At 39.1% G+C, this 17402-nt stretch overlaps 1 protein-coding gene and 1 long non-coding RNA gene across 3 annotated transcripts in view; one reads left to right on the forward strand and one right to left on the reverse strand.

Moving 5' to 3' along the window:
• The window catches only part of REL (REL proto-oncogene, NF-kB subunit), a 34417-nt gene extending 26423 nt beyond the window's left edge, over nt 1–7994 (reverse strand). Inside the window, exon 1 of the mRNA XM_030877309.3 lies at nt 7848–7994. Coding sequence (XP_030733169.1) covers nt 7848–7857 — 10 coding nt within the window. The 5' untranslated portion in view covers nt 7858–7994. The remainder of the gene's footprint in view (nt 1–7847) is intronic.
• Nucleotides 7995–8531: 537 nt separating this feature from the next.
• Nucleotides 8532–17402, forward strand: part of LOC132598222 (uncharacterized) — an 80181-nt gene continuing 71310 nt past the window's right edge. Inside the window, exons 1-2 of one of the 2 annotated variants that reach the window (XR_009566140.2) lie at nt 8532–8749; nt 10500–10723. This is a non-coding gene — a long non-coding RNA (uncharacterized lncRNA). The remainder of the gene's footprint in view (nt 8750–10499; nt 10724–17402) is intronic. The other variant, XR_009566139.2, reaches the window with a different exon arrangement.

Consider the following 17402-nt stretch of genomic DNA (forward strand, 5'->3'; position numbering starts at 1 on the left):
GTGATCAATTTAGAGGCTGTTACAGTAATGTGGGCAATGATGAGAGTATTTCTGAAATTTGGTAGTGATAATAGGAATGAAGGATTATTTAAAAGATAAAATTGACAGTACTTGGTGACTGAACGAACATTAGGGTTAAGAGAAAGTAAAGAATCATTGATGGCTCCATATTTTCTACTTTGTGTTACTAAGTAAAGTATTACTGGTATCTTTAATTTGATTCTGTTTGGTTTAGACTCCTTGTGCTTGAATTTACTACCTATTTGTTTATTCAAAAGGCAAAGAGCCAGGGAAAACTGACTTTAACCTAATCAAGTTAATAATATTTATTTCAATTTTACTGAAAAATGTAACGCACGCAGATGAGCATTTCAATTTTGCATCCTTGGGAAGGATAAACTGGGAGATTGGGATTGACATATACACACTACTATATATGAAATAGATAACAAATAAGAACCTACTCTATAGGACTTCTCTGGTGGTCCAGTGGTTAAGAATCCGCCTGCCAATGCAGGGGACACAGGTTCGATCCCTGGTCTGGGAAGATCCCACATGCTGCGGGGCAACTACTGAGCCTGTGCTCTAGAGCCTGTGCGCCGCAACTACTGAGCCCATGCGCCACAACTACTGAAGCCCATGCCCTCTGGGGCCCATGTGTCGCAACTACTGAGCCTGCGTGCTGCAACTACTGAAGCCCTCACGCCTACAGCCCATGCTCTGCAACAAGAGAAGCCACTGCAATGAGAAGCCCGTGCACTGCAAGAAGAGTAGCCCCTGCTTGCCGCAACTAGAGAAAGCCCGTGCGCAGCAACAAAGACCCAGCGCAGCCACAAAAATAGAACCTACTGTATAGCACAGGGAACTCTACTCAATACTGTGTAATGACTTATATGAGAAAAGAATCTAAAAAAGAGTGGATATATATTTGTATACATATGTGTGTGTATATATATATATATGATTCACTTTGCTGTACAAGAGAAACTAACACAACATTGTAAGTGAACTATAATAAAAAAAGACAAAAAATTTCACAACCTTATATATCCTTGTAGGAGTATTTAAAAGAAAGTACATTTTCCTCTGAAAACGAAGTTCAAAATACTCAACAGTATTTTTTAAGTAATATCTTAAATCATCTTTGTGGTTGAACTAAAGGTCAAATAAATCCCTGCCCACTGCTTATTTAAAGGTGTCTTAGTGGGAAGTTGATATAGAATGACATCACTAATGGTAAGTGGCTAACTTTTGAGGGAGGAGTGTGAATAAAAGTGCTAGGCTTAAATAGAAAGTGTGTTTAAGAAAAAAGTCTGTAGACAAGAGAACAGAAAAGCAGTTGCTGAAAGATTAAATAAAACATTTTCTAAAGATTTTTAAATTCTAAAAATGACAAATATTATTTATCATATAACATCAAGTACTTAAAAAAACCCTTGAACTCTATTCTTTCTATTGTAGAAGCTCTTTATTGGTAAAAAGTCTAACAACCAGAGTTTACTGTAATATTCTCCATTCCCCCAGCTGGAAATAATCTTCCCCTCCTCTAAACTATCACAGCGTTTTGTTTATGGCAATTATTGCAAATAACTGAAGTTAGGGAAGACTCACTGTTTTATTTCTTCTTGAAAAAAAGCTACTTGTTTTATTTCTTCAAACAACTTGTTTTATTTCTTCAAGCTACCTAAAGGCAGGAATTGTGTCCTACTCATCAGTGCCTTGCACAGATATTCAGTAAATATCTGTGGAATGAATGACTGAAAATCTAAAGATCTTTTTGTTTGTCTACATTATGCAAACATTGAAAGACTATATTAATAATTATTCACATTTTCCTTATTAGGTTGTACTACTAAGGAAAAAAGCAGTGCTTTGTAAGTACTAAAATCGCTACACCTTCATACTCCTCATACCTATTCATATTCTAATTTCTTTACCTCTATTTATAATTTTAAAAAAATTCCCAGCTATAAATCGTTTATAATATCATGCATCAGTACAGTGTATCAGTTACTTCCTTCCTCAGTACCCTGTTCTGAAGTGCCATCCTTCCTGAAGATAAAAAGTGGTGAAATGCAATCATCTATGGAGTGGAAGTTGGTAAAACATAAATCAGGGAACTGTAGAGAAAATGAGTACTCTTAACTAAGATTATCTCAAATCACTACAGTTTTGAAAATCATAGAAACGTCTTCAAAAGTTGGTTCTAAACAAGCTGATTACTGTACTTTTCGTTAACCAATATTATGCACAGCTGGGATTGACCCCTAAATTTTTAACAGTATTGTAAAATGCTCATACAGACCAGAATAACATTTGAAATATAGCCAAAATGTCTGCAAGATATATTTATGTTTTTATTTGCACTTAGGCAAGAAAGAGTGCTATTTGAGTTTTTAAGATTAAAAAAAGAAAGTACATTGGAAAAAAAAGAAAAAAAAAGAACGTACATTGAAATAAAAGATAAAAGTGGATGATCAACTGTCAGACAGCTAGCACTGGGAACCAGCATTAATTGCACAGTGAAAAGATGTTAATTATAGTAATTAAAACACTGTTTTAAGGCACTTTAGTATACATTTCTCATTTGATCCTTTTAACTTTAGTCTCATAAAAACAGGACAGGAATTATTATCCCATTTTACAGTTGCTAAAACTAAAGTTCAAAATTATATAAAGTTATAAGAAAAAGAAATTACGAATGACATTAGCAAATATGACAGCTGGGATCCCAGGGGGGTCAAATTCAGAGAACAAGCAGCATAAAAGCAGCTGTGGATAAAGTCACAATAACTGATATAGCAAATAAGCTAAAATAAATGCAAATTAGTTTAAGAAGATAATGCATCTTGGCACAGGCAAGTGAGTATTTAGATGCAATGAAATTCCTGGAACAAAGTTCATATTGGGGCTATATATCAGAATCACCTAGGTAGCTTTTTCAAAAAACATACATGTCCTGACCCCACCTGAGATCTGCTGAATAGAGATAGAAATCCATCTAAAGCCCAGACTTGTTTCTGAAAAAAACTTCCCAAGCAATTTGAATACACTCCTGATTAAGAACCATTGCCCTAAAACACAAAGAAGTGGAAACAACAACGCACATATCTGGAGAAGCAACCCCAAAATTCATGTACAAGGATGAGCCGGGTGATGGACAGACTAGGTGGAGGAATTCTGACTACTTGTAACTCTCTCCCACTCTAAAAAGCTTACCCAAATGCAAGCAAGAGAAAAAAAGCACTATTACAGAGATAGCCTTCAACTGCACTGATATTTAAAATAAATCTTTTACAAAATTAATATTTTAACTATCATCAGTAACACTTCTTACAAGACAGCATGCCAATGTGTGAACACCACAATTTTGAATAACTGACTAGAGACTGAATCTCATTCACTGAAGTACAGGATAACAGATTGCCTGAGACCCAAAGGAGCAAATGGAGTTACCAACATATTCTTTTCTAAATATCACCTCTACTCACTTTGGAGAAAAAGAAAAGACCTGTTCTTCTTTCCTCAAACCCAACTGAATTATGTTGATGACCTTCTTTACCTTAAGACACAGGTGAGTTTTTCCATTTCTTCCCAATTATGATAAAAATTTAGAGTTACCACTTCATACACAGAATTGTATCCAATTAACAAAAGGGCAAGGAAAACTCAAGCCTATTCCCATAAAGACAGAAAAAGACTAACACAGAAGGTGCAAAAGAAATCAAAGGAAGGATAAGTTATATCAATCAAATTAGCAAAAGGACACGTGGTTTATTTACTAAGCAATTTTTATTTACTTTCTTCTTCAGAATGCTTACTATCATTTAAGTGGACAAAGGAGACTGCCTCCAAACATCACTGTCAACTTCTACTCCCCTAGTTTAAATATACACAAAACTACTTCAAATTATTTAAAAGTAAATGGGCATGCTTACATATTCTTGAAAGATATATTTTCTATCTAGCATCTGGTCTAGTCTATTTTTATGAAACCTTAAGGTTTCATAAAATTCTAGAATCATCAGGATACTTAAACAGTATTAAGTGCCAAGTGTTTCTAGGAGCTCCTGTTTCCTAGAGGTCTGAGTCCCAAAAGAGCTCCAGTACAGAAGAAAACTAACATTTATGGGCATGCATTACCTCATTTGCTCCTATTAAGACTCTGCAGTTGTTATACCCATTTTCAAATCATAGAGTGGCAGAACTGGAATAAAAACCAACCCAGGTCCATCATGGACTGAAATCCAGGTTTACTCTAATATATCAGGCTGACTCTCTCATCTGGGCTTTAAGAATCCAAGTAAGGGAATTTGCAGATGAGTATTTGACTGATGTATGCACCACAAGGTAAATAAAATATGTAAAAAATTTTGGCAAAGAGATTTTACTGCTAGAGATTCCACTGCCATTGGGGTGTGGGGTGGAAGAATAAGTCCTGAAAAAAAATTTTAACTTCCAGGGTGAAAAAAGTAGAGAAACGAAATTAAAAACAGATGGCAGGGCCAAATCATCTGTCTGGATTAAGACCGTCAGATTTAAAAATAAAAATTATAGGATGCCCATTTAAATATGAATTAAACAAATAATTTTTTACTGTAAGTATATCCCATGCAATTATTTGGGTCATGTGCCTACAAACACAATCATTTGCAGAAAACACAGATGAAAGAAAGATGGAACAAAAGGAAATTCTGAGTCCCTCAAATTATATTTGAGAAAGATACTACACACACCCCAGATGTTCCCAATTATGAGTCATCATGATTCCTCCCTAGTCATTTCACTTGCTCATTCCCTTCACTCTATGTCTATCATATATCATCTTAATTCTTTTATACTACTGTTATCTCTACATTTTCATGTGTTGCACTTCTGAAGCAGCCTTCATGTTTATGTGTTCAGTCTTCTACTAAAAACAATAAATCACTGTCTTTACCTATCAATTCCAGCTCCAGTTTTTCATTAAAGATTAAATTGTGTCGTACTACACTGAGTTTTTCCCCTTTACTCAAGACAAACAGTTCTCTTGCAATTTACACTACAAAGTTGGTAAGTAGTGCAAAGTTGGTAAGTAGTACACGATATCTTCATGTACTTCCTATTATGTGACGTAGCAGAACTATACTAAAGAAAACTGTGAATATGCTATACATAAAATAGATAAGCAACAAGGATTTACTGTATAGCACAGGGAATTATACCCAATATTTTGTAATAACCCATAATGGAATATACCCGAATATGCAAAAAAAACCCGAATCACTATGCTGTACATGTGAAACTAAACAATACTGTAAATCAATTATACTCCAATTTAAAAAATAATAATTTTTAAAACTGTAAATAAAAATAAATTACCTAAATTTTAAAACATATTTTACCAAATACAATACTATTTATTAGTAAACAGAGCTATGCGCACACAGGAACATTTGCACTTTCTACTGGAACAATGAGAAGCTTTAAATTCAGACCAAAAAAGAGCTAATTTTATTTATACTAAACAGGATAGAATCATAAATATACAAGAGTAATGACTGTCTATGCATACCTTGGATAGGACTGAGAACATTTTTCTTAATGCCTGTCCTCATTAATTGTGTCAAAAGACTGGAACCAAGGTGTAATTTTTTTTAAAAAAGCAATAAAGACAGCTTAATAGAACTTGAGCTGTGAAATCCTAAATAACATAATTTAATTGAACAAAATTCAGAATCATACATAAAGTCCCAGTTATTCATGGTACTTATATAATTTTATTTATGAAATAATGATCTGTTACTTTCACGTTATACAGATCATATATTCAACTACAGACACCTATTTACATATTACATCCGGTAAGAAATGGTCTTAAATGCTTGGTAATCAATAAAAAATACTTTTTGAGGTTTTATACAACTTTACTACAAACAGACTCTAAACTAGACAATGGTAAACTAATTAAGCAAAAGTTTTTTTGTCGTTGTTGTTACTCTTTCGGTTAAATTACTGTTTCAAAACAGGATGGGAGTTTATAATTTTGTGAATGTTTTTGTCTAAGGTCTTTACTGAGTGATTAAGGACACCCAGACTTTTCCTCAGCAGTTTTCAGACAACTGAATTACAACTTAAATAACTTGTTATATTTTAAACAGTCCCATTTTAATGCAACTCCAGAAAACAGGAAAAACAAGAAAAGAAAATTACCCTACAACTTTCCACTCCTTTAAATTTTTTCCCCTTCAATTTAGGAAATCAGTCCTCACAACAGAACAAAATATAGTGTCATTAAACAAGTTTAAATTGTATCACATTTTTAAATGATGTGGGTCTTAGGATACTCTATATAAATGGCTAATTATTTTCTTTCTCTTTTGAAAGAATTAGGAGTATTACATTCATGCCATATATCAACAAAGTTTGGTTAAATTACCAGAAGGCTGATTTTTTTTTCTTATAATGCTGGCTCTTCTTTAACTTTCATACAAAATCTTTCTGATAATCAATAAATTTACCAAGTGTTTCAAGTCACTTCGCACTTTTAATTTATATACGGTTTGAATTTATGAATTTACAAGATTATCTGAAAGTTCAGGGTCACTTAGGTGGCTAAAGAGAAAGTTGAAATATGTTAAACTACATTTGTATTCTCACATGAAAACCACAGACAAACTGAAATCAAATGTCATGTGAACCACCCCAATTTCCTTCTCAGCCTACAGCACTAGCTGTGGATTTGTTCTGCTCAACCCTTTAAAAAAAAAAGTCCTTTATGCTTTCTACTTCCTCTTCTCCGCTAGTCATCAGCCTTCTACTGAGGGTCACTGAACCAGGGAGTTGGGAGGATGCGGGTCAAGCATAAACAAGCCTCCCTCTGTAGCCTCCTAGCACAGGGTTAATCCACACTTTTAGGCCCCCCAGCCTCTGCTCACGCTGCTCCCTCTGCCGGGAAAGTGCCCCCATAAACCTTGCCAGACTTCTGTAAAGATCCCACTCGAATGCAGTCTACCTGATTTACTTCCCTTAGATTACAGGCAGACCTAAACCATGGCTGGATGTGAGGCTCCCTCCCTCACCCTTTAAGCAGTTTCTTGGTAAACTGGTTTCCCCCAAACAAGAGATCCACGCATTTATTGACTAAAAGTAAGTATTCACATAAGTGATAGAAAGTTGTTTTCATTCTTACTCATATTTTAAAGCACGGGGATTCTAAAAATCCTCTTTTCCCCTTCTTTCCAACAAAGGAAAACAAAACAAAACTCGACTTCTGTTCCATAAATTAGAAAGTACGCACTTTACAGTAAAAATGATTCACTTTGTTGAAGCAACATTTCCACGTAAGACCTGTTAAAATACCACTGGTGATTTTTAAAGCCGCACCGCATTTTGTCCAACTGTCAGCACGACAGCGACCACCTCTTGGCAACTGATGAAATTAAACTAAAAAAGATAGACCTCTCCTGAGGTCGGAAGGCTCCTCGTTCCTGTTCTAAAACGTAAAACCACCGTTTCAATTTAAATCAATTTTTAAATACGGGAAATCTTCGTTCTCCTTTATTTAGATTCTTATTACTTCCCTAATCCAAAAACCAAGTCTTTGGGAAACTCTAAGGCTCCGGCTATTATAATGGCATCAAATTACAGAGCGTGACTTTGATTTCGCACGCAAACCCTGAACCAGCTTACTTTTTTAAAAGGCTGACAGTTTGCCAGAGGCGATTTTAAAGACAGAATGAGTCACAACCAAAATTGAGCGCCCGAAACCCTGAGCGGCAAGACCCTCGGACGCTCTCCTCCTCCGCCCCCGCCGTCGGGGCCAGGCTCGCGCCCGGCCCTCGGTAGCCCGCGCCGAGAACACTCACCTGAGGCCATGGCTCAGCTCACCGCGCCGCCCCGCTCCGAGCGTCCGGACCCGAAGCCGCTGCAGTCAGTCAGCCCGTTAGTCAGGCGGCCAAGGGACCTCTGCCGGCGGGATCCCCAGTCCCCCTGACCACCCCCGGGTCCTCCTCTTCCTCCTTCCCGCCCTCCTCTGGGTTTGCGGCTCACACCTTCCCACCCGCTTAATTCTCGCGCTCCGGTCACCCGGCGTTGCCCGTCCCGGCTGCAGGAGCCAGGAGGCGGAGCGCTGCTACAGCTGAGGGCTGGTCGGCCCGAGAGGCGAACAGCCCGGCGGGGGGGGACTTCCCGCGGCTGACGTAAACTCCTCACCGCCGCTTCCCCCGGGCTGGGGCGGGGGCGGAGCGTCTTGCGACCTGCGCGCGTGCTTCCGCCCTCAGCGGCCCGCGCCCCGCCCCGCCCGTGCCCGTGCCCCGCCTGTGCCCCGCCCCGGCCCCCGCCCGCTCTCCCGGAGCCCCGGTGGGGTTGGGACCTCGTCGCGGAAGCGCGAGCGCGGGACCTTCGGGAGCGCAGGGAACGCTGGGAGCCGGGAGGCGACGGCCCTGAGCGTGCGAAAGCCGCCGGCTCCTGAGAAATCCCCCTCCTCCAGGGTGTTCTTGGACGCGTGGCTTAAAGTTCAGGAGCGGGTGGGAGGGTGCGGTGACGTCTAGAGGGCCGGCCGCCCGCGAGCACTTGGGGGCGGGCCGGGCGGCGAAGTGGGGCCCGTCCTCCCAGCCTGGGGTAAGGACAGCTGGGGTTTTCGTTGGGTGGTTCCCCCTCTTCCTGATTTCGCACATGCAAATCCCCGCCCCCGCGCTGGCGGGCGTCCCGGAGCGCACTCGAGGGGAAGTGCGGAAGCTGCAGCGGCCTCTGCGCGCCTGTAATTAAGGTATTTGCATACGGGGACCCCAGCAGTCTGATCTTATCCCTTTGCATCATCTCAATTGTTCTGTTAACGTACTTTACAAACTAAAACTTTTTAAACTCTTGAGGTCCGCAGTGTGAGTTCGTTGCCTCATCACTCAGTGTGCTCGAGATTAATGACGTGGACACTGCCTTGGGGTTTGACAGAGTTACCCACGTGGAAAGGAGGACGAAAGTTTAGTATGCTAAAGGAATCTAAGTTAACTTTGTTTCTTTCATGTGTAAATAACCTTCTATGTGTCAGTTTAGTTACCTTATAATGTATTATCCTCATTTTATAGATGAGGCAGTCAGGGTTCAGAGAAGTTAAGTAACTTGTTCATACCTCAGAATGCTACTAAAAAAAAAAAAGAACAGTTTAAACTCAGGGTTTTCTGACTCCAAAAGCTCCATGCTCTTTCCACTATCCTTTACTGCCTAAAGTAAGTATGGAGGGGCAATGGGAAATATCAGCCATACTAGTGCCAAAACTGGAGGACCCAGTTGGGGAAATAATTAAAAATAAACTCTCCTGCCACGCCCAAAACATCCTCTCCACAAAATATAGAAAAGTAGAAAAGAATGAAATAGTTTTATTATAGAATAAGCATTAAACCATACTGTGATGCACTAAAGAGATTGCAAAGAGAAGAAATCTCACTCGTTTATATAATCAGACAGATGCAATCAATTACATACCTGTTGTCCTTCTCCCAAGGAAAAAAAATAGGAAGTTACATCTTGGAGCCAAAAGCCAAGGTTTAAACTCCCACAGAGACAGAGAGATGGGGCACCATCCTCCTTGATATTCACATTTCAAAGAGATAGCTCAAAGGCCCCCAAGAAAGATCTTAAGGGGGTACAAAACTGGCAAGAAACTTGTTTAGCTTTTTAAAAGGTGTACATACATCTCAGAGAAATCATTTATAGCTTCTGTTTTTCTAAAAGAATTGCTAAATGAAAAGTAAGGGGGTAATGTTCTTTGTTCTTTTTGGCACCAGGCAGATTTTTAAATTTAATTATTTTAGACTTGTATTCACCCTTACAACCCCAAATGTGAGAACTATATGAATGAACTAAGCATAAATGTTTAAGAATCCAACAGGAGGATGAGAGACGAATAGGAATGGAAAATAGTTTGCGTGTATTTGTTTATATTTCACCTCCAGAAATTGATTGGTTTTAGGTGCTTCTTTTTTTTTAAGATGTTGGGGGTAGGAGTTTATTAATTTATTTATTTATTTTTGCTGTGTTGGGTCTTAGTTTCTGTGCGAGGGCTATCTCCAGTTGTGGCAAGCGGGGGCCACTCTAAATCGCGGTGCGCGGGCCTCTCACTAGCGCGGCCTCTCTTGTTGAGTAGCACAGGCTCCAGACGCGCAGGCTCAGTAGTTGTGGCTCACGGGCATGTGGGATCCTCCCAGACCAGGGCTCAAACCCGTGTCCCCTGCATTACGAGGCAGATTCTCAACCACTGCGCCACCAGGGAAGCCCATAGGTGCTTCTTAATAGGACACAATAATGTTTGCTTACTGAAGAGTTCTGGGCCAAACAGAATCTGTCCCAGTTTCAGGACCCCAAACTAGTCCTAAAACCACTCCGACTATGAAATCACAAGCTGGATCTTATGAGATTTAGTAACACTACAGAATTTTGAATTTATTTTATTTTTATTTTTCAAAGACTCACTTATTTAAACCTCCTCACTAATAGGATGGCATGTTTGTATTTATTTCCAGGGCTATTTGTCACATGAAGAAGCTATAGATTTATATTATCTCACCTTTTTAAAGGCTTTTTTGAAAATCCTTTCACTATTTTAGAAACTTGCTGAACCCTTTTTTCAAAGATCCAGTCCACATCTGAAAAGTGAAAATGTTTCACTTGTGCAGGATAAACTTAATTAGAAAAAAAAGGAAGATTACAAGACAAGGTGATGGATGGACTAAAAACAACAACAAATGTGAGTAGTGGTTTTTATTTTTTTTCAGACTTATGTGGGGGGAAAATAGTTTATTACTGTAAAGATGATTGGCAGCTAATTGGTGGGGATTATAATGTAACACATGGTATTATTCCTCAAGGGCTTACAGTTTTTGATACTATTTATTCAGTCCAACAAATATATATTCTGTGCCAGTTGCTCTTTAGATTGTGGCACGAACACTAATAACAAGATAATCAACTACTCCTCAATTAAAAAAAAAAGACAAAATCTCTGCCTTCATGCAGCTCTGTCTCGCATGAAAGACATCAAGCGTGTTAGCAAGTAAGATCATCTACAATACTATTATTAAACCATTTTGTTTCTTTATTGCTGTCAAGAAAATGAGGTAATGGGATAGAAAGTGACTGAGGGAGAGGGATACTCTGAGGAGGTGACATTTGAGTGGAGTCCTGAGGAATAAGAAAGAGACATCCACAGAAAGATTCAGGGAAAGAGCATTCCAGTGCGAGGAACACCAAGTACGAAGTCCTTGAGACAGGAAAGAGCTTACGTGAGGGGCTGAAACACCACTGGGACCAAACCAAACTGAATGAGGTTGAAGAGATAAGCAGGGGCCAGATCATGTAGGGCTTTGTAGGCCATGGTAATGAGGATGGATTTTATTCCAGGTGCACACAGGAACCTACTGGAAAGTTTTAAGCATGTGATTGATTTATGATTACATTTCCAGATGTTTACTTTGGCTGATGTGTTAAACTGCTAGGGGCACTGTATGCTAACCAGGGGCAGGAGTGAAGGCAGAGTGGCAGAGAGGCTGTTGCAGTCGTCTAAGGGAGAAGTAAAAGTCATTTGGACTTATGTTTTAGCAGAGGAGATGGTGAAAAAGGGTCATATTCAGTAAGATTCAGGTGTCAGAGCCTGAAGGACTTGCTGATGGATTGGATGCAGATGGAAGGGGAAAAAAAGGAATCAGGGATAACTCACATTTTTGGTCCGAGCAACAAGGTAAAAAGGAAGGCTGGTGAGAGAAAGGTTTGAGAGGGAAAACCAGGAGTTGTTTTAGACTTGTTAAGTTACAGGTGCCTATTAGATATCTGAGTAGGTAGTTGAATATATAGAACTAAGCTAAGGGGAGAGGTCAAAGGTAGAAATAAAGATGTGTGAGTCAGCAGCATTTCATTTAAAAAAAAGGAGCACAGAGGAAAAAAATTAAAAAGAACCCAAGAAGGCTGGTAGAAAAGAAGGAGCTGCCAGTGAAAGAAGAGGAAAACCAAGAGACTGTTTCAAAAAGAATGGAAGTGGTCAGCTGTGTTAAATGATGCTGAGAGACTGCAAAAGATGAGAATAAAGAAATGACCTTGGATTCGGCAAGATGAAGGTCATCAGTAACCTTGATGAGAGCCATGTCAGTGGAATGGTGGGAATGAAAGCTGAATTGGAGGAGGTTGAGAAGAGAATGATGGAAAGGATGAGTATACACAACTCTTTGAAGACTGTTAAAGGAAACAAATGGGGCAATAGCTGGAGGGGGATGTGGGGTTGTCTTAGGCTAAGGGCTGTGCTACAACCTCCATCTCACCAGGTTAACACAAAGGTTATTTATCACTTGCGTCACAGTCCAATGTGAGTTGAGTGGCTTTCTTCCAGAAGTTATCCAGGAACCTAGATGCCTTCTATCTTGTAGCACCAACATGTGGATTTTAAAGTCATCTTGGAAAAGGAAAGAGGGTAGAGAATCACGAATGGGAGATTTTTATGTGCCAGACCTGAAAGTGGAATACATTCCTCTGGTAACAGTCTGTTTTCCATATGGTCTCCACAAGGGGGCTGAGAAATATAATTTGAGAAATGGAATTTAAATATGTGCCGTGGAAGTAGAGAAGAAATTGGATATGAGTAATCACCAGCAGTCTCTGGTACTGCAGTTTTGTTTTGTTTATAGAGGGTCAGATTAAGGCATGTTTGTAAAAGATAAGACTGACTCACTAGTGAAGGAGAAATTGGTGATGATTGAGAGGAAGGGAGTAATGAGTAAGGGAGAAAGAATGAAATCTAAAGCACAGGTTATAGGATTGGCCATAGATTGGAATGGGGACACTTCCTCTGTGGTAACAAGAAGGAAAGTAGAACCTAGTAGACCTGATGGTATAGAGATGAAGTAGTCAGTCAAATTGCATTTTTTTTTTTTTAGTGAAGTATGAGGTTATGTTCAGCTGAGAGTGGAGGGCAACAAGCAAGAGGAGAAGCTGAAAATGCAGTCTGTGAGAGTGGAACATTAGATGTGTCTGGCTGTACTGAATAATCATTTGAAATTTGTGGTCATAAATATAATGTCAGACCAGTACACAGTATTTCTTGTATGGTTTTTAACCCAGGGGATATCAGTGGGTTTATTTTTGAAGAAGAAGACAAAGAACTAGGAAAATTTAAGTCTAAATGGGAATATGAGGGAGGGATGTTAAGTACTTCTCAGCTCACACACACTCCCTGGGTGATGTCACCCATTCCCATTATTTTACCTATAGTCCCAGGACCATATATCCAGCCTGGATCTTTGCATGGGTTTCAGACCTGTATATCCAGTTGTCTATTAGGAGACTCATAGACATCCCAGACTCAATTAACACAGCATCTCCTCTTCCAGGTTTACTCTTATTCCCATATTCCTTGTACCACCATCTACCCAGACACAAGTTAGAAAGTTGGGAGCCATCTTTGACTCTCTCTCTAATCATCCTCTAAACCCACAATGTCTAATCATCAAGTCCTGCTGATTTTACCAGTCCAGTGTGAATCCATTGCTTCTCCATCTTAACTGCCATTGTCCTTGTTCAAATCTTCATCATATCTCACCTGAACTACTGGAATGGACTTCTAACTATTATGCCTGTCTATACTTTTGTCCCATTTGAAAGCCACTCAATCATATTCAAACCCATTGCCGCTTGAATCCTCTGGACAAATTCACATCAGACCTACCACTCTTGTGCTTTAAGGCCACCCATTAGCCTTAGATCCAAACTTGGACATGGCTGACAAGTTCCCCCATAATCTGGCCTCTGTCCATTTCTTTAGCCTCATCCTCTGCACTCCACACCTTGCACTTCACACCTCACTGAACTGCTTCATAGCTTCTCATATTCCATGAGCCATGCCGTTTCTTGTCTTTCTGCCCTGTTCATGCTTTCCTTTCTGCCTAGAATGCTCCTTCCCACAGACATGCCATGTTTGTGGTTTGAAAGACTCAATATTGTTTAAATATCAGTTCTCTCCAAATTATAGATTTAATGGATTCCAATCAAAAACCCAGCATATGTGGTGTTATGAGTTCTGATTTCTGCAATTAAAATCCTTCTGTGGAAGGTGTGATCATTTAAAAATACAAATGTATCTTGTCATTCTGTAGCCTTTCCTATTACCCAACATTTAGTGAACACAGTAAACAGCCAAGCATTCTATTTATTAGAGGCTAGTGATAAGGGCAGGTGATACAAAGATGAATCACATAATCTCTCAAGGAGTTTCTAGCCTAAAAGAATTGTATTATTAGACAGTTTGAAGCATGTAATCCCAGGCAATCAGATTGAGGCACGGTGCCATCGCTTCAGGAGTTAATAGGCTCCATATCTGGCTTCTCTTTTTGGTCTAACAAAGTCTTTTTCTGGTATATGTGGTGATCCTTAGTCTCTTAAAATCATTAATTTGCTTGACAAGATTCTTGGATCTGGAGAGACTGAGTATAGGGCCATATAAGATAAATGCATTCATTTGATATATTTAGGGGTGTAAGGTCAGGTAGGAATTTTTATTTAGAAAAAAATGTAAGGCAGATTCCTAATTTGTCATAAAATGGATCCCTTCTTCTCCTAGAGTTTTGGAAAGCTGTGATTTTAGGCAGCATGGACCAATAGGATTTTCTTGCTCCTTTGAGCACAAGTTTTGTAGCTTTTGTTATTTTGTCAGAACATTCTTTGGCCTGTGTGTAGTAGAGAAGTTCCCAAATTTTGGTGAGAACAAATCTTCCTGATAAAATTGAGATCTGTACCTTTAAGAAGAAATTTGATTATTTATGCTTGGTTCTGTGTCTCTCCCCTTTTCTGTCACTCTTCATTCCATCCATTGATAAAGCTAAATATATAGAAACAAATGTTGACAGCCACACAAATACTTAGGTTAAGTGCTTTTAAACCAATGGTACAGTATGAAAGAAACTTCTTGGCAATTTTCTGTTGTACAGAATTAATTAGAACTGACCTGTGGGGGATTTATATCCAACCACCTTTCAGAATCCCTTTTCCTCCTCTTGCCCACACTCCTAGCACAAAGTGCGGAACACAGTAGATTCTTAATGAATGTTTGTTGAATGTTGCATTCTGCATCTTCATGAAATAACAGAACTGTCAATAGTTATTTAACAGTAAAATGTTTTAAAAACTTATTTGGAAATTAAGATGTAAGAGATTAATGCACCAAAAGCAAATCTCATCTCTTAATTGCTTAAAATTGATTTTTTTTTTAAATTTATTTATTTATTTATGGCTGTGTTGGCTCTTCGTTTCTGTGCGAGGCTTTCTCCAGTTGCGGCAAGTGGGGGCCACTCCTCATCGCGGTGCGCAGGCCTCTCACTATCGCAGCCTCTCTTGTTGCGGAGCACAGGCCCCAGACGCGCAGGCTCAGTAATTATGGCTCACAGGGCTAGTTGCTCCACGGTATGTGGGATCTTCGCAGATCAGGGCTCGAACCCGTGTCCCCTGCATCGGCAGGCAGATTCTCAACCACTGCGCCACCAGGGAAGCCCAAAATTGATTATTTTAAATCTTCTTTAATTGAAACTCTTCTGAAGGCTGGAATTTTTAAATTATACCCTTTGTTCAGACCAGCCTCTGAACAAATTAAGGCAATTAAATAGCATTAAATTTTTGATGAAAAGTTGGCATTTTCTATATATTAAGATTAGATATTAGCTACTGAAGTTTCTGTGGGTAAAACTTAACTAAAGCTTCCAACATTAATAATACAAAACTGTTATGAATTTGCAATAAAATTTTCTTGGACATTTTTTTCATTGAGGTGAAAAAGTCCATGTAGCCATGCCTCAAAGCCAGTTTACTCACCTAGTACTTCCTTAATAGTCCATTGGTAGTTAGCTGTGAAGCAGTTTAACATTTAAGTTTAATTTTTTTTTTACTGATTTTCTGATTTATAAATACTGATTTCTTGGAAAATTTGAAAATTTTCAAAAAGTAAAAAATTCAGTATCTTGTTTTCCCACTATACAGAGGTAACTAGAGTTAAATGTTTGGTGCATTTTCTTCCAGTCTTTTTTTTCAATGTATAAATATTAAAATTATTTCATAGTTGAGCTCATGCTGCATATATGGTACTGTATCTTGCTTTTTCCATTTTAACGTCGTGAGCATTTTCCCCATGGCATTAAAACTGTCTTTGAAAAATTGGAAAAAGAAACAGCATATTTTTTGTTGGAATTGACAAAGTAATTTTTAAATATATCTAGGAATACCAAAGTCCTAGAATAGCCAAGCCAATATTGAAAAATAAAGATGGAAAATGTACCTTACCAGATAGACAAATTTATTATAAAACTACAGAAATTAAGATAGAGTGATATTGGCATAATTTTAGACAAATAGAACAATGGGCTGGATTAGAAAATCCAGAAATAGACCCATACATATACAGTCACTTGTTACAACAGTCTCCACTGCAGTTCTGTGGGGGGAAAGGAGGTCTTTTCATTAACTGGTGCTGGGACAAATTTGTCATCTATATGGAAAATAATGAAACCTGACCCCAAACTTATACCATACCTAAAATATTATTTTAAATGGATCATAGACCTCCATGTGAAAAGTAAAATAATTAACCTTCTAGAAGAAAACATAGAATACCTTCATAACCTTGGAATAAGCAAAGACTTGTTGAACATTACACAAAAAGTGCTAACTAGCAAAGAAAAGATAGATAACTTGGACTTAATTAAAATTAACTAAAAAATGCCACTAAGGGGCTTCCCTGATGGCACAGTGGTTGAGAGTCCGCCTGCCGATGCAGGGGACACGGGTTCGTGCCCCGGTCTGGGAAGATCCCACATGCCGCGGAGCAGCTGGACCCGTGAGCCATGGCCACTGAGCCTGCGCTTCACAACGGGAGAGGGCGCAACAGTGAGAGGCCCGCGTACTGCAAAAAAAAAAAAAAAGCCACTAAGATAATGAAAAGGCAAGCCACATACTGGGAGAAGATACTTGCAATACATACATCTGATAAAGAACTCTATGGCATCCATGAAGATACTCTGCTCAGATCTCCCTTCTCAAGAGGGTCTACCTCAGCTTTCAAGCCAAGGCCGTGTGTTTCATTGGAAGCACGTATCCAGTTATAAGCACAGTGGTGGTACAAAGGCTTGCTGTCTCTGGCCAGCACAGGACTTCTCTGTGGGCAGTCTTTGTGTTAGAGCTCCCCATGGGGCTGGCTGAGACTTTATCATAGATGCACCCCAATCTAATTCTATTCCTGTCCACTTCCTCCTTCCTTCCCCCTTTCTTTTCACAAGTGTCAGACCTGCATCTGAACTTTCCCTATCTACTCCTTCTTTCTCTCCCCTTTGTCTTTCGTAGGTGTTACCCCAATAAATCTCTTGCATTGCTCATTACATATTGGCATCTGCTTCCCAGAG

This window comes from Globicephala melas, chromosome 12 (assembly GCF_963455315.2).
Source record: "Globicephala melas chromosome 12, mGloMel1.2, whole genome shotgun sequence".
Lineage (NCBI taxonomy): Eukaryota > Metazoa > Chordata > Mammalia > Artiodactyla > Delphinidae > Globicephala > Globicephala melas.